General features: G+C 37.7%; 1 protein-coding gene across 13 annotated transcripts in view; it reads right to left on the bottom strand.

The window, feature by feature from the left end:
* The window catches only part of Dlg2 (discs large MAGUK scaffold protein 2), a 1,883,913-nt gene that overhangs the window by 1,304,369 nt on the left and 564,124 nt on the right, over positions 1–15,420 (bottom strand). For 4 of the 13 annotated variants that reach the window (XM_021215105.2, XM_029535300.1, XM_021215091.2 and 1 more), the window contains exon 1: positions 7,104–7,441. The exons of the other annotated variants lie outside the window; for them this stretch is intronic. In XM_021215105.2, coding sequence (XP_021070764.1) covers positions 7,104–7,145 — 42 coding nt within the window. In that variant the 5' untranslated portion in view covers positions 7,146–7,441. Of the gene's footprint in view, positions 1–7,103; positions 7,442–15,420 lie in introns of those variants that run through there. 13 annotated transcript variants of the gene reach the window in all.

Genomic DNA, 15,420 nt, shown 5'->3' with positions numbered 1-15,420 from the left:
AGGAGGTGGCATGGTTCTTTCTCTGAAGTAACTCACAGCAGACTTAGGCAGGAGCTTGGAAGACATTCTCCGAGGCTTGAACCTAAATGCAAAATTAAGCCTTGACTGTATGAATGACCTGAGCATTAGGTAATCTAACTTACTAAAGGTTTAGAGAATTTAAAAGCATAGAAACTTCAAAGGTTTGTTTCCTCAAAATTAATTTTCTACAGACCTAAGGAACATGCCTCCAATCTCCTGATACATGCCTGTCCCATGGATAATCATTGGGACCTTTATGTCGGCACTTTATTCTGGGAATTCTTGTGTGAAAGCATATGTTCCACATAGTAGCCTTGGTGACCAGGTTTAAACATTGTCAAATGACTTAGTTCTTAAATCTTCCACTGAAAAACACTGGTTCCCATTTGACTGACAGAAGCCTAATTTGTTCACTGGACATACCCTTGACATTTTTCTTCCTGGCCACTATGGACACACACACACACACACACACACACACACACACACACACGTACACACACACACATGTACACACACACTCACATATGTAGGTACGCCTTCCATAGTTACCTTTCTTAATGCCGTCACCAGAAGCTACACTGAACATATGCCTCCAATTTCCTTCCCATTTTCCTCTTCTCAGTATTTTTTATCGTACTGCATTATTTTACTTAACAGTTTTATTTCCTACTTACTGTACTGACATACAAATTCCAAGGGAAGTGATTATTGTCTGGATCATATTCTGCCCCTTGTTTCTAACACCTATTTCAGTGCATGAAGCATAACAGATGTTTGCTAAATAATGCTTGTTAAATAAATGAATTGAGGATGTAAACCAATACCTGATGTTTGGCCCTCGTTGTTGTTTATTAGAACCCTGAAGAAACAAAGGAATGAAAATGCCCCCCATTTTCACTGTTTATTTTGCTTTGTCAATAGTTGAGGTATCTGGGTCACATTAATTTTTACTGTTCATGTATAACTTGGTATCATAAGACTGCTATCAGAGTTGATAGTACAGTAGACTTCGTTTAGAGCTAGCTTCATTGGAAATTAAGAGCTGTTATTTTGTTCCCTGAATAAATTTCAGTTAAATAAGAAAAACATAGATAACCTTTACCTATAGAATAATAAGATTAACATTATAGAGAACACTGTGCAGTTCAAGTACAATCCATGAGCCTGTCAAATTATAGCTACTTTTACTATTCATAATATCCCTTATTCTTTGTTACTTATGTTAATTTAAAAATTCTGAGTTACAGGACTTCATTAGAAGTTGTAAATCAACACATTAATATTAAGGAGGTTCACAATTAGAGAACATAAAAGTCTAGTGAGTTTCTGGTGCATGTTGGCATCATGAAGGCAACAATTATTCAGCTGGAATCCTGACAGGAACCACCTCTGATTTTGTCATGAACCATAGTCTCACGACACCTATGAGCCGTAGGTGTTACACAAACTGTCCACGCACTCTGATTCATGATCCTGCAAACCCTGACTACAAAAAAATAATGTGCTTATTCAGAGCATCAGTATGTACAATGCATCAGAGGATACGGCAAAGAGTAGGTGTTAGTAACACAAGACACAGTTTCAAAACCTTTCCCTTTTGAGCCATCCTACATATCTGAATTCCTGAAGAAGATTTATTTAAAAAAAAAATGAAGACAATAAAATACAGTTCCTGTCTTCAAATGCTTAAAGTCTATTTGGTGGTTGGAAAAAAAAAACTTTCAACATTAGCAAAATTAACTAGATGTATAAGATGATATTATAAATTGCACGACACAATCTAAGATGTGCTACTGTGGGGGCTGGAGTAACGCCTCAGCAGTAAACAACAGTACCTTCTATTCTTGCAGAGGGCCAGAGTCTGATGCCCAGCATACATATCAGGCAGCTCATAAGTGCCTGCAATTTTAGCTCCAGGGAATCTGAAGCCTTGATGGACACTATCACTGACATGTTCACACACACACACACACACACACACACACACACACACACACACACATAACTAAAATAAAATAACCATTTAAAATATATTGCCATATAAATGAAGGAAAAATATGTATTTAGATTTTAAAGGAGAAATCAGGGGAACTGGTATGGATTAGGCTCAGCTTCTTAGAGTGTAGATTCCCTTGACAACTTCTAAGAGGAAGGATGGAGTGTAGACAAGGACGGTCACAAGAGAAGGAACCTAATTGCAGAAAAGTGTTTTAGAAAAGGCTTAGAGACAAAAATGGCATGAAGTATCACAAAAGAAAAAATTGGGAGAATTCAGCATGGCAAATCTCTGAATTCTGGAGTGTTGAGGCAGACATTCAATAAGTTGTTTTTCAATAAGTGTGAATTATTGATTCCTTCATCTTAGTCTTACAATCTAACTATCAATTCAGAAGAGTAAATGACAAGTGAGTGCAGACAGCTTGCAGTGCTCAATAGATTATTTGAGTCCAACCTTTCGTAATGTCAAAGCATTCGCGTGTGTGTGTGTGTGTGTGTGTGTGTGTGTGTGTGTGTGTGCATAATGGTAATAAGTAAATCAAGAAGAAGTAAAGTGAATAAAAACAAAAAGTCTTAAGTTTCTACCGATAAATTCGTCATGTATTTGCTGAATACATTTTAGTTGGTTCTATATGTGCTTACACATTTAATAACAACAAAAGCCCAAAGGTTCAGCTTCTAAATCCAGATTATATTTTAGTATATGTGAGTGTTTCTTGGTTGTGATGGCAATGGTGATGGGAGAATAAATATTAAGTAGTAATACATTGTTCATTAACCATAGGTTTTTAAAAATTAGGCTTGATTTTTGTGATTTTTCTAATAAAAGTCAACGTTACTCTATCCATCATGACTTAGTTGACTGAAAATTCTTACATTTATAGCACTTATTATTTATAGTATTTATTATACAGCACTATAGATAACAGGACTTTTATAGCATTTATATGTCATACATCATTCTTCTGTGTGTGCACATTAGTGTGAATAAAGGAAATTTGGGCATACTGCAGAGTATGTGTAAAAGTCACCAGATAACCTCTGGCATTGATCTTTGTCTTCTAACATGTTTAAAAGGGTCTCTGTGATTCTTCCATTGTGTAAGTCTGACTAGCTGGCCTGACAGCTTTCAGTGGTTCTTCTCTCTCAGGTTAAGAGAGGATGACATAAGTTTAGTTCTTATACAATAGTTGAGGATTCAAACTCAGGCCCTCACTCTTGCGATGCTTTTACCCAATGGGACATCTTTCCAGTCAACATCATTCCTATGATGGTTATTATTGTCCCTGTTTACAAATGAAAATCTAAACTTCACATAGTTTAAGAAATATTCTCAAACTATTTAATGAGTGAGAAAGACAGACTCAAATGTAGTTTTCTTGGAATCTCCAAAAATCGTGTCCTAGAAGCAATTAGTCAACACTGTTTTTCTAAAGTGTTCTTGTGTTACACACAAGGAATTTACAAAATAAAGGAGGAACGTTCTTGCATCTAGAGAGTATATATAGACATTGGGATTTACAGAAAAAAAAAAAAAAAAAAAAAAACAAAAAAAAAAAAAAAAAAAAAAAAAACAGAAGTCAAACTTAAGAGCCTTGAGCCTCACATTGCTCCCTGCACATGTGATAGAACACCTGGATGTTCCTTCTTTGTACATTATGTTCCCTATATTCGATGCTGGCCTGACTTGGCATTCCTGTCTTAGAGTATGTGATCTTGTAGGTGTGTACAGAATCACACTTGTAGCAGTTATACAAGCAGGAAAATCCTGATTTGGAGAATGTAAAATCATTTAAAAAAATGAGAATTTGCATCTTTACTTTCAAAAACAGTGCTGTTTTAATAGTCAACATGATGTAGACATCTGATACAACAAACTACCTATGTTGGCTCATCAAAGTGGTACTTTTCATACAACACATGCAATTTCAGATCAAAAGAGGAATCGCACATTCACATAATGATCACAAATACTTCCTTTTGTGTGACAACAATCAAATTAAATTGTTCTCATCATTTTCGATTTAAAAAATTGTTAATACAAAATCCAAGCCAGCATGATACCTATCTTTATCACTTCAGCAACTTAAAACTATCAAGTACAAATAATACTCTTAATTGGAAGTCTGATTTGTTTGTTTGTTTTCCTTTTCCTTTTGTGTAAAGGCCTACTTCAGAAAAGAGATGAAAATATAACATAATTTTCAAAGCTATATTGTGATGGGTGCTCATCATTTCAATTAGCCACTGCTCATCCTTGAAACAGCCCATAAGCCATCCACTCCCAACTGTTCACAGCTTCCCACAGGGTTCTATGTGTATTAGCTACAACCTCCTTCTATCCTCAGCAGGAGGGTTGACAAATTCCTATCAGCTGTCAAGTTAAGTCAGAGGTGACTTCACAATGAAATCTCTCTTGGTTGCTGCCAAACACAACTGGCTTGTGCTATGTTTATTCCATTTTCAATTACAGTAATGCCCTTCATCAAAATCCTTTAAAAGTGCCATCAGACTTCAAACCACTCATTGGTCTATTTGCCTGTGTCTTTTCCTAAACTAGAAGTCTTCAACAGCAAAGCAACAATTATTTTCAATTAATATGTACTACTTCAGCCCAGTGCATGAGGCATACCTGTCATTTAAAGGATTACTGAATAATAATTACCCACAAGTTACACTCTAATGTGTAGGAGACTGTGTGTGTGTATGTGTGTGTGTGTGTGTGTGTGTGTGTGTGTGTGTGTGTGTATTGTGCATACTGGTGGTCAAGTTTTAATGTTATTAGATTGCTATGTGAAAGCTTTTAAAGTTCATTAAAGAACAAGATTCCCACCAAATCCTTCTGGCTATAATATTTTTTTTTAACATCAAATTCGTCAAATAATCATTTGAGAATAAAAGATGACATTAATATTGTATTTTGCATAGAAAATAAATTTCACAAAAGATATTTCTAACTACCTTGAAATTCTGGGTCAGTGCAATAAATATTACATTGAATTTGTCAGACACTACACCATAACTAAGGCTTTTTTTTTAGAGTCATGCAAATAAGTAATGCTAACTATAATGAAATTAAAAACAGTTATATTAAAACATAAAAATAAAACTAATTCTAAAAACACTAGGTAAGAGTTTACTGTACCCAATATGGTGAAAAACCAGGTGAAGACCATTTTTGAAACTCTCACAAACCATGCTATTTCAGAAGAAAAGGATAAAAAATAAAATTATAAATTGTAAAGTACAAAAGCCAATTATAAAAAGTACGTACATAGACCTAAAACCGAAGGTAATTTATTCATAAACAAGCAAGTTCATATACAGTGCAGATATGAATACACATGATCTGTGTTTCTACTGTGTCAGAAAGTATCAGAATTCAACACAGGTTACTCAAGTTATTAAGGATTTATTATGAAAAGGTCATCCAGGTTCAGGTAAGAAATCATTAGAAAAAGTCTTTCCATATGAGTTGAAGTAAGACAAATTTCAAAGTATCCAGACAGCTGTTAGAAGTTACAGAAGGGAGGGGCTTTCCCAAAGAGATCTGTAGTTAGTTCTCTTCTTCTTCCTCTCTCTCTCTCTCTCTCTCTCTCTCTCTCTCTCTCTCTCTCTCTCTCTCTCTCTCTCTCTCTCCCAAAATTTAATAATTACTTATCAAAAGTGTTCCTTGATGTGAGTTACCAAGTTTCTTCTGAAGGAAGCACTTTGTTTGTTGGTTGGTTGGTTTGTTTATTTATTTATTTATTTTGAAAAAGAAGAGAAGACAAGGGCTCACCCACTTTACTAAACAAGGAACTAAGCATAAATTGAAATAGAAGGTACTAGAACAACCCACACTAGTGTTTGGGGATACACTCCATCTCTTAAAACCTGTCAGGAGGTTTATCACTCCCACCACATTTACCTGGGAAGTGAATTCTTAAAGTAGTAAAAAGTAAAGCCTACAGAACTCTGCTTCCTCCAGGCTGCAGCGTTGAGAGGTCTGCTCACCGTGGACATATAAATACTACCTGTTTGAAGTTCAAATGTAAAACGAGGAGGTTTACAAAAGTGAGCAGCAGGGAGCTCTCCAATAAAACTTGTAAACACACAAAATGAAACTTTAGTACCCGGACACATAAAACACTTCCTCTCCTGAAATAAAAAGGGAAACACTTTACATTGACTTTTAATTTTTTTCAAAAGTCCTATTTTAGGCTTTAAACTTACTCTAATTTTTTTTTTCTTTCTCAAAGACAATCACTTCTTTTTGGACCTGATTCAATTAGAATTACAAACTCAAGGGGGGGGGGTGTAAATTCACTTAAATTATGCAAGTGGAATTCCACAGCTGCTCTCTCTGGTTCTCCGTGCTGAATGAATAGCTTCAGATAAACCTTTCAAATAATAACATCCTTGCTAGTGACAAGGGGTAAATCTCCCAAACTTGAGCTCAACTTTGGAGCCTTTTTAGCTCCAGCAAGTGAATGTCAGCGAGGTGACAGCATCCAGGTAGCGGTACCCAGGCAGCCTCACCGGGCAGCCCACCCTGAGCTGAGAAGCTGTGTGGTTAATACCACCAAATTCCCCGATGCTCATCATCCTCCTTTCAACACACAGGATGCTCGGGTACCCCACAGATCACATCCTAATTCCACTCCAGCCTCCACATTCAAACCCAGGAGCTCTCAGAACAATGAAGCTGCAGGCACACGGACAGTTCACAGCACTTTCAAACGGGAAAGACTAAATTCTAATTTACAGCGTGATCCATAGCTTGTTACCTCGTCTGGTTTCTTGGTACTGGCCTACGGAAATAATCCTCATCTTTTCCTCCCCCCTCTCCACCCTCCAAGTGTGAGCAAGAACCTGAATTACAAACAGTTAAACCTGAAGGTCACTTCACCACAGCATTCCGACTCGCTCCCCTAGGGAGGCGGCAAGGCAACAATAAAACAAAGCCTTCGCAACCACCTGTAATAATCAGCCTGCTCAGCCGGCCATCCGAAAAGTCCTGGCGCTACACAAGGTAGACATTTTTTTGCAGCTGGTTTAGCATGTACATCATGCCCAGTGGCCGTCTCGCTCCCTCTTACCTTCACGTTAGTCCGGAGTGCACAATAACATGCAAAGAACATTGCAGTAAATAAGGGGCATATGGGCCGGTGATCAGCTTCTCAGCACAGCGCAAGCCCCACACACACGATCCTGGGCATGTGCTGCTAAGGAGCATCCGTTCCCTCTGTCAGTTTGAAAATGCATTGATCCCTGTTTCCTCTGACTACAAAACGACATGTCTTGAAGGCACTGAGTGAGAGCTCAGAATCTCTTCATTGGCTATATATAGCATTGTGCCCAGTAATTTCAATTAGCCGAGGATTCAGCATCCGAAAGTTAGAACCTCAGTTGCTTTTCCTTCTAGCATTTTAAATCACTGGGGGAAAAAAAGGAGGGGGGAATGAGCTCACTCAGGAAGGAGGGGGGGAAAGGTGAAGAATTGAAATTTAACCAATGAGTTACTTATATTTCTGGAGAGCCCGAGTGTTGTCCTATTAGATACTTTACCATGGGATTGCATCTGGCAGACTGTGGTTGAAAAGGGAACCCTTTTCCCTTTGTAGCCTAACAGCTCTGCACTACATTCCAAGCTTTTCTGATGCAGTACCCTGTTTGGCAAATACTACAAACAATCGCAAGCATGCCTCACTCTTCCATTTCTCTGTGTGGAACAGAGCAGGACCAAAAGGTTCAGTGTCTCACAGAGTCCCCTAAAACCTAAGCTGGGTTCACCAGGGGTGCTCTCCAGCTCCAGGGCAAGGAAGTACCACCTCTTACTGCCCTATCCTGGAATATCATCAGGTCTGTCTTCCAGGGATATTTAAAGTTGTTAGGCTCTCTAACAAAACCATGCATCCAAATTCTCCAATGCTACGCTTTGTTGATAAACAACTGTCAGCGATACAGGATGGGATTGGAACAAAACAGGGGGACAATTCAACCAGCGGGATGAAAAAAAATGATATAAAATGTTCAGCTGGTTCTGGGGGGTAGAGAGGGAGGAAGAGAGAGAGAGAGGAGAGAGAGAGAGAGAGAGAGAGAGAGAGAGAGAGAGAGAGAGAGAGAGAGAGAGAGACTTTTATTCCCATAAATCCACGAGGAGGGGGGATTTTTAATTAACAAACATTTTCAGGTCTTACTGTCTGTTGATATCCTTGACAAGCAACAGATACTGCAAATTAATTGGATTTTTATTCAGCCAAGGCAAGGTTCTAAACTCTTTTTCCAGCTTCAGGCAGCCCTAATGCTCAGCTAGAATTCTAAAGCTATCTGGCGAAATGCGAGCAGACATGAACAGTTCTCACTGCAGTAAAAATAGTGGGAGGAAAAAGATTGGTGATGTCTTTGCCACAGCAACAGGGAAGAACCGCATCACTCACAGGGAAAAAGCTGCAGTGACTTTTAGGGTTTTTCTTTAACGTGTTTTGCATAAGCCACCTCCCCTTTGGAGCCTGCAGCAGTGCTGGTGCTCTGGCAGTCTCTGGGCATCTCTCCTGGGCATCTCTCCTGGGCATCTCTCCTGGGCAGTGAGGTGAGGATACTTCAGAGGGTAAAAGGGAATTCAGAGAGAGGAATTAAAGAGCTAGGTTTTCTACTTCCCTCTTAATGATAAGCGTTCAGAAAGTGTCGTCACTTCTGACTAAATAGCTATTTTGGGCTGTCATTGTTTGTGGCTTTTTTAGGAAGAAGAAAAAGCAACCTTAGCTTAAGCTGGAGATTGTTTAGCAATGAAAGAGAAGGGAGCCACTTAATTTGATTCCCAGCTCTGTCTGTCAGAGTAGACTAGGTAATTACAAACTGTAAGTGCTTGTAGCATAACTGTGACTTCCAGGGCAGTTAGAAAAATGGATGCCCAGGTCCTATCACTCCCCAACTTTTATTAATGGCTTCAAAACAGAGCCTGTCATTTCAGTTCATAATGCCTCCCTCTCCAGAGGTCATAGCAGGTTACCTCTCCTGCAGCTCTTCCCAGTAAATGAACACAAACACCGGAAGCTGTGGTAAACAGGGGGACGATTTAAAACTGCCTATCTCCACTAGGGTTCAGAAGATTCTCAGGAAAAAAAAATCAACAAATGTATTGTTAAGTAAAATTTCCACTTGGAATTAGCGTATAAGTCACTTTCTTTGTTTTTATTGCTATTTTGGTGGTCTCCAGCCTTTTTGGTACCCCAATACAGGAAGAGACAGGAAGTGTCACAATCTCAGAGATGCACACTGGTAGGAAACAAACAAAAGTGAAGTTGGAAGAACTTAAGAGTTTCAGCCACAGCTTTGAAGTGTGCACATTCCAAAGGAAGACTATGGCCTTGGAGACCTATTTAAAACTCTCAAGTGGCCTTACCTAACTATCTCAGAATCCCAGTGCAGAATTGGACTATAGCTGGAGATCTGCTGTTTACCTTTAAGAATACAAGGATAATGGCCATTTTCATTATTTTCCTTGTAGGAAATGAAGCATTAACTTGAATCACAGGGTCCAATAGAAAAGTCATTTATTAATGGACTGGTAAGATGCCTCAGTGGGCAAATGTGCTTGCAGAAAAGCCTGACAACCTGAGCTGAATTCCCAAGACCAAGGACAGAAGAGAAACAACTTCTGTAAGTTGTCTTCTAGCCAACAAACACACACACCATGGCATGCCTCCCATAACCCAACTCACCCTCACACAGTAAGTATGATACCAGAAATGTGTTCTCTATTCTTAGTCAAACATTACACTGTCGTAGTATATCCACAAGAAGAACAACATTTACTTTTATAAAAGAAAATTCTAACTGGCCACAGAGTTTTGAAGAGAGTAGAGCAAATCTGTTTCAATACTACAAGTAAGTAATCTCAGAAAAATATAATCCATGTCAAACTGTTGGCCATTTGAAAAACAGAATAATGTGTAGCTCATAATGGGGTTGAGAATATTAAAGATGAATCATGTCAGCAAAAACCTAGTTGAGTCAATGCATTAAAGAACAAAACTGCAAACATATTCAAAGAAAATATAGGTTTGGTTTTATATAATATTGAAGAAGTAACAGATGTTACCCTTGGAAAGATAATTATACTATAAAAAATATAAACCATCTGATTTGGTAAAGAATGTACAATAGTAAATAAAAATAGAAATAAATAGAAAAATATCTGCAGCATATTTGATTGGAAATTCCTTAAGGGACCTTTCACAAATCACTAAGAAAAATAAAGTGGATTTTACAAAGCAAATGATAAAACAATAATTCAAAAGGGACTACAAATATCTTAAAAATGCTCCAACTCTTATTTAAGGAAAAGCATAAAAATTAGAAAATGTTTTTTAATTGTTGATTCCTTTCAATGTAATGATTTAACCTCTAAGAATATGATCTAAATACATTGAATGAAATTTAAAGAACTAATAAAAATGTTTTTTAAAAAATTCAACTCAGGTGTATGCATATCATGTGGTATTGAGAACACATGTTCACATGGGGGTCAAAATAGAGATGGGAAGACAGTGATACATGTGTATGTGCATGTATGTAAATGTCAGATGCCAATGCCAGGTATATTTCTCAAACTTTCTGCACCCTATTTTTTTTGAAGTTTGTTCTCTTAAAGAGTCTGCCACTCTACAGTTTGGGTATACTGGCTGGCCTCTGAGAACACTTAAAAGCAATACTAGCATTCCTGATTCCCCCCCCCCCATGGGTACTGGTGATCTGACCTTAAATCCTCATGCTTTCACTGTAAAAAAATTTACCAATTGAACTATCTCTCCAGCCCCTGGTTTGAACACAATTCTTTGAAACATAACTTAGGAGCTAGAGCGATACCCTCAGCATTTCAGAGTTTTTGTTGTTCTTGAGAGGAACCTGAGTTTGTTTCCCAGAACCAACACTGCAGGTAGGGGAGTTGATAACCAATTGTAACTTCAACCTAAAGGGATCTAATGACCTCCTCTAGCCTCTGTGGACATCTGTATACAGATGTGTACAGGCATGCACATACAGACACACAGACACACACACACATAGACACACCCAGTTAAAACTAAAATGACTCGCAAAAAATAACATAGATTTTTAAAAGAAAGAAAAAGTAAGACAATACGAGAGCATAGTTTGTTAAAATATAACAATAGTGGCATTGTTTATTAATATGTATAAGCAATTCCTATTGATTGGCATTATTTTTCTTATCTCTAAAATTAGGATGATGGGCTCCCAAGTTCTGTTTTTCATTTAGTTATATCTTTGTAAGTTGAACATTTTGTTCTGTTCTGTTTTGGTTTGTTTTTAAGATAAACCTGATCAGATAAGTATGAATGCTAAATAACCACTGGGTCCTAATCCAAAACAAACAGACTAAAATCTCTGGGGAAGGACCTAGGTTTCAGTATCTTACAAATTTTCCTGTTTGGCTCAAAAGTTGAGCTAAAGTTAATATTACTGCCTTAGATCAGGGTTCATCAGCAAAGCTATTCAATAAAGGAATGGGTAGTAAATATCTCAGGTTTGTAAGATACATGGTATGTCATAGCTACATAACACTGATGTTCTAACAGCAAAATATCCTACACAAATACTTATGTGAGGGGCAGTATATAATCAATTTTTATGAAATTTCATTTGAATTCTATATTATGTCATGTCATTGTCTGACTCCTGGTACCAATGAAAGAAATAATTCTGAGTGGAAGTGCAACCCTGTTGAGTAAGGGGCCATGTAGACACAGCACTTTCTTGTCTTGAAATTAGGCCTTGGGCTTCCAGTCACAAAAAGGAAACAAAACAAACCTGAGTTTAAATCCATTTTCTATCATTTCACAACTGTGTGACCTTGTGCTGGTTACATAACCCCTCTCTGCTACAGAGTATTCCTCTGCCAAATAAAGAGAACAAACTAACCCCACAATAATGTTGTAAGAGTGAAAATAATGAAGCTTGCAACTTTCTGCCTTCCTACCTGGAACATAGTCAGTTTAATCACGGGTACTTTGCAGTGTAAAGAAGGCTAGAATGGAAGAGAGAAGGAGGTAAATAAGGCAATGCCTTCATACTCTAAAAGGATTCTGTGTCCCTGGAACACTGTTGGTGAGCTGCATAATGACCCAGCACTTGTGTAAGATTTCTAAGCTGGTTTTTAAGGGATCTCAAGAAGTGAAGTTTAGTCCTCTTATATACCCAGAACCAGCTCACTGCCACTGGACTTTCTTGAACCTTCTTTGGAAATTTTCTGAGATAATAACAACTAATTCACAAGCTACAAAGCACATCAAAGCATATTATAAGTTTTTGGTAAGGCATCTCTAAAAGTGGAAGAGAAATGCATTATGAATACCTTAAAGTATCAAGGGAAAGTGGAATATCTTTGATATCTGCTTATCTTAAAAAAAATCATATAAATGTTAAGTGTAAGCTGAAAATATATCTATATCTGTGTTATTATTTTTATATTACTTACAGGCTCTGATTATTTAATATATTATGAAGACTACAAAGTAATGAACAGTCTGTTCTGCACACTGCGGGGTACGCTAGGGTATTCCTGCTTTACTTCAAAATTTGATTCTGGATACTAACATGGAGATTCTTCATACTAACATTGTAGTAGTATGACTCTATGTCTAGTGCAAAAACCAGGCACAGTGCTTAGCTAAAACATTCAGATGTAAACAGGGGTGATGGGTTTATTCCAATACTCAATTTTCCAATTCCCAAGCTCAGAGAACATTTCTCAAAAAAAGAAAAAAATTAGTACCCAATATGTGATTCTAAGGTATTCAGATATGTCTCTACTTATAAACATAAAGATTTTAATGTCCTATTCACAACTACAACAAAATAGTGGTTATGAAAACCCATTTTGACAAAGAATTTCAAAATAAAATAATGTAAGGGAAGAGTGAGCAGAGGCTGAAATTTAGCTAGTTTTGACGGAAATTGCAAAGGAAGACTAAACCACTGCCTTACATCTGCCTGTGTAGACAACATGGCCATGAGGAATAAACTATTTACTCACAAGTCATAAGTGGCCCTGTGAGGAGTCACATAATATTTTTAAATTCGAGTAAACTCTTGGTCAATACTAAGCAAAATAATGAACATATGACATATAACAGTAAAATGCCATTTAACACAAAAATGTATGTTTTTGAATAACATCAAGTTTGTGTAAGGTCAGCTATGTACGAAGTATGCTGGAGAGGATTGGTTCTCCCGCTGTTTAATTGTTTTCAAATTTCTGATACAAACAGATATCCAGATATCAGAAAAGAGAGGATGAAGGATCACTCTATAACAAGTATCTGCTCACATCGCCTTTCTCTGCTTTCCAACTCCTAACTTCCAGCAACATCACCTTACAGGGCTTCTGTAACTAAAACATGCCCTCACAATTTAACAAATACCATTCAAGAATCTCAAACGGGGTAGGGCTGGTCCTGATAGAAACTGGGAGCCAATGTAAGCACATGAACCTCAAATCCCTTTAAATTCCTTACCACAGTTACTCAGGACCCCATACTGCCCTATGAATCTCTATGTATTTCTTCAGAGCCTATTCTGTGGATAAAAAGAAATATCTAAGGATCCTGACTTTTACCTTGAGGTATAGGTGCTGAAGGACAGTGGAATAGATATACTTGACCTAAAAGAGAGTAGAGGAGGCTTCAGAGAAGTTCTGACTCAAAACCTGAGCATCCCTTAAAGACCAGATCAAACCTCATCCTTTTGAGATCTTCCCTCATATTAGTGCTCCAGATTCCTTAAACACCTGTAATATGCACCGTCTGTCCTTTGGTTTTTCAGCATTGAACAATGACTGTCTGTACTTGTCACTCATTGCTTGTTGTGCCCCATACTTATGTCCTTAATCCCACAATAAACTTTTCAAAAACAGAGAACAGGTCTCAACTAAAAAGTTCCCTTCTCAAAAAAATAAAAAATAAAATAAAAGGTATCTTTTGAATTCTTTCACAAAATAGTAGATTGTCAAGTAGCTTACAGATAAAGAACTGAAAATCTAACTTTTGTTAGCTAGGCTCAAATAGTGCCTGAAATTTTCTGGGAGTCTGTGAACAATGTCCTCCCTACTTTTTCAAAGGTAATTTCCAATCCTCTCCACAGACTCAGACTCTAGAGTTTTCTTTCCACTCATCCCTCTTAGCAAGGGAGTCCTCAATGTCTATCACCAAAGAAATTAAAACCAAGAACAGGAAACTCTTCTCCCATACTTTCTCCTTCTCTATCACAAAGACATCATTCATACTACCTGAAGTCATTTACCTCCATGTACTTTCTACAGGTCTAATGCCTCCACCATTAGTCAGACCAGCACGTTTATGTATTATCTCTGTTTGAGGCATATCTGTGTACTTATTGAGGTCTCTCCAAAATTTAAAGAAAAAGAAAAAAAACAAAACAACAACAAAAAAAGCCCAACCATACAAAACCAACAAAATCAAAGCAACGACATTAAAAAATGATCTGATTTTCACCATCACCATTCATAAACATCACCAAAATGCTTATAATATGAACTATGCCACCACTTCACATCATCCTCACACCAACCTGTTTTAAAAGCCAACACCTCTTCTGACTAATTCCTTATCACACTAACTAGCTTACTCTGTGTCCCACAACACACACAAGCTACTACAATGGGAGTGGCAGTTGATGTGCCATCCAGCCAATATCCATTCCTCCATCACATTCTAGATGACTTCTCTGAAATTGTAAGCAAGAAACCAATTAAATGCTTTTTCAATAAGCTGCATTTGTCATGGTATCTTCTCACAGCCATAGAACAGCAACTAAGACTCAAACAATAAGTGACTTACTGAGTCATATTTTCTCCAAATGTTTCTAGAATTTGTAGCCTCTCCCCATATCTGTGACCATCACATGTATTCTATGTCCGCACTCTCCAGAAGCTTGCTGAAGAAGCCACCAAAATGTTTTCCTCAGATGCATTCTTGATCCCTTCAAAGCCACTTCTTCGTTATGTCTTTAGACATATATTTCTCTTTTTTTCTTTTTTTATTAGATATTTTCTTTATTTACATTTCAAATGCTATCCTGAAAGTTCCCTATACCCTGCCCAGACCCCTGCTCCCCTACCCACCCACTCCCACTTCTTGGCCCTGTCATTCCCCTGTGCTGGGTCATATATAAGTTTTCAAGACCAAGGGGCCTCTCTTCCCAATGATGGCCCATTAGGCCATCTTCTACTACATATGCAGCTAGAGACACAAGCTCAGGGGGTACTGGTTAGTTCACAATGTTGTTCCACCTACAGGGTTGCAGCCTCCTTCAGCTCCTTGGGTACTTTCTCTAGCTCCTCCATTGGGGACCTTGTGTTCCATCCAATAGCTG

Source organism: Mus pahari, chromosome 1 (assembly GCF_900095145.1).
Source record: "Mus pahari chromosome 1, PAHARI_EIJ_v1.1, whole genome shotgun sequence".
NCBI classification, from domain to species: Eukaryota; Metazoa; Chordata; class Mammalia; order Rodentia; family Muridae; genus Mus; species Mus pahari.
The sequence above is the reverse complement of the archived record's forward strand: the minus strand, read 5'-3'. Positions and strand labels throughout refer to the sequence as shown.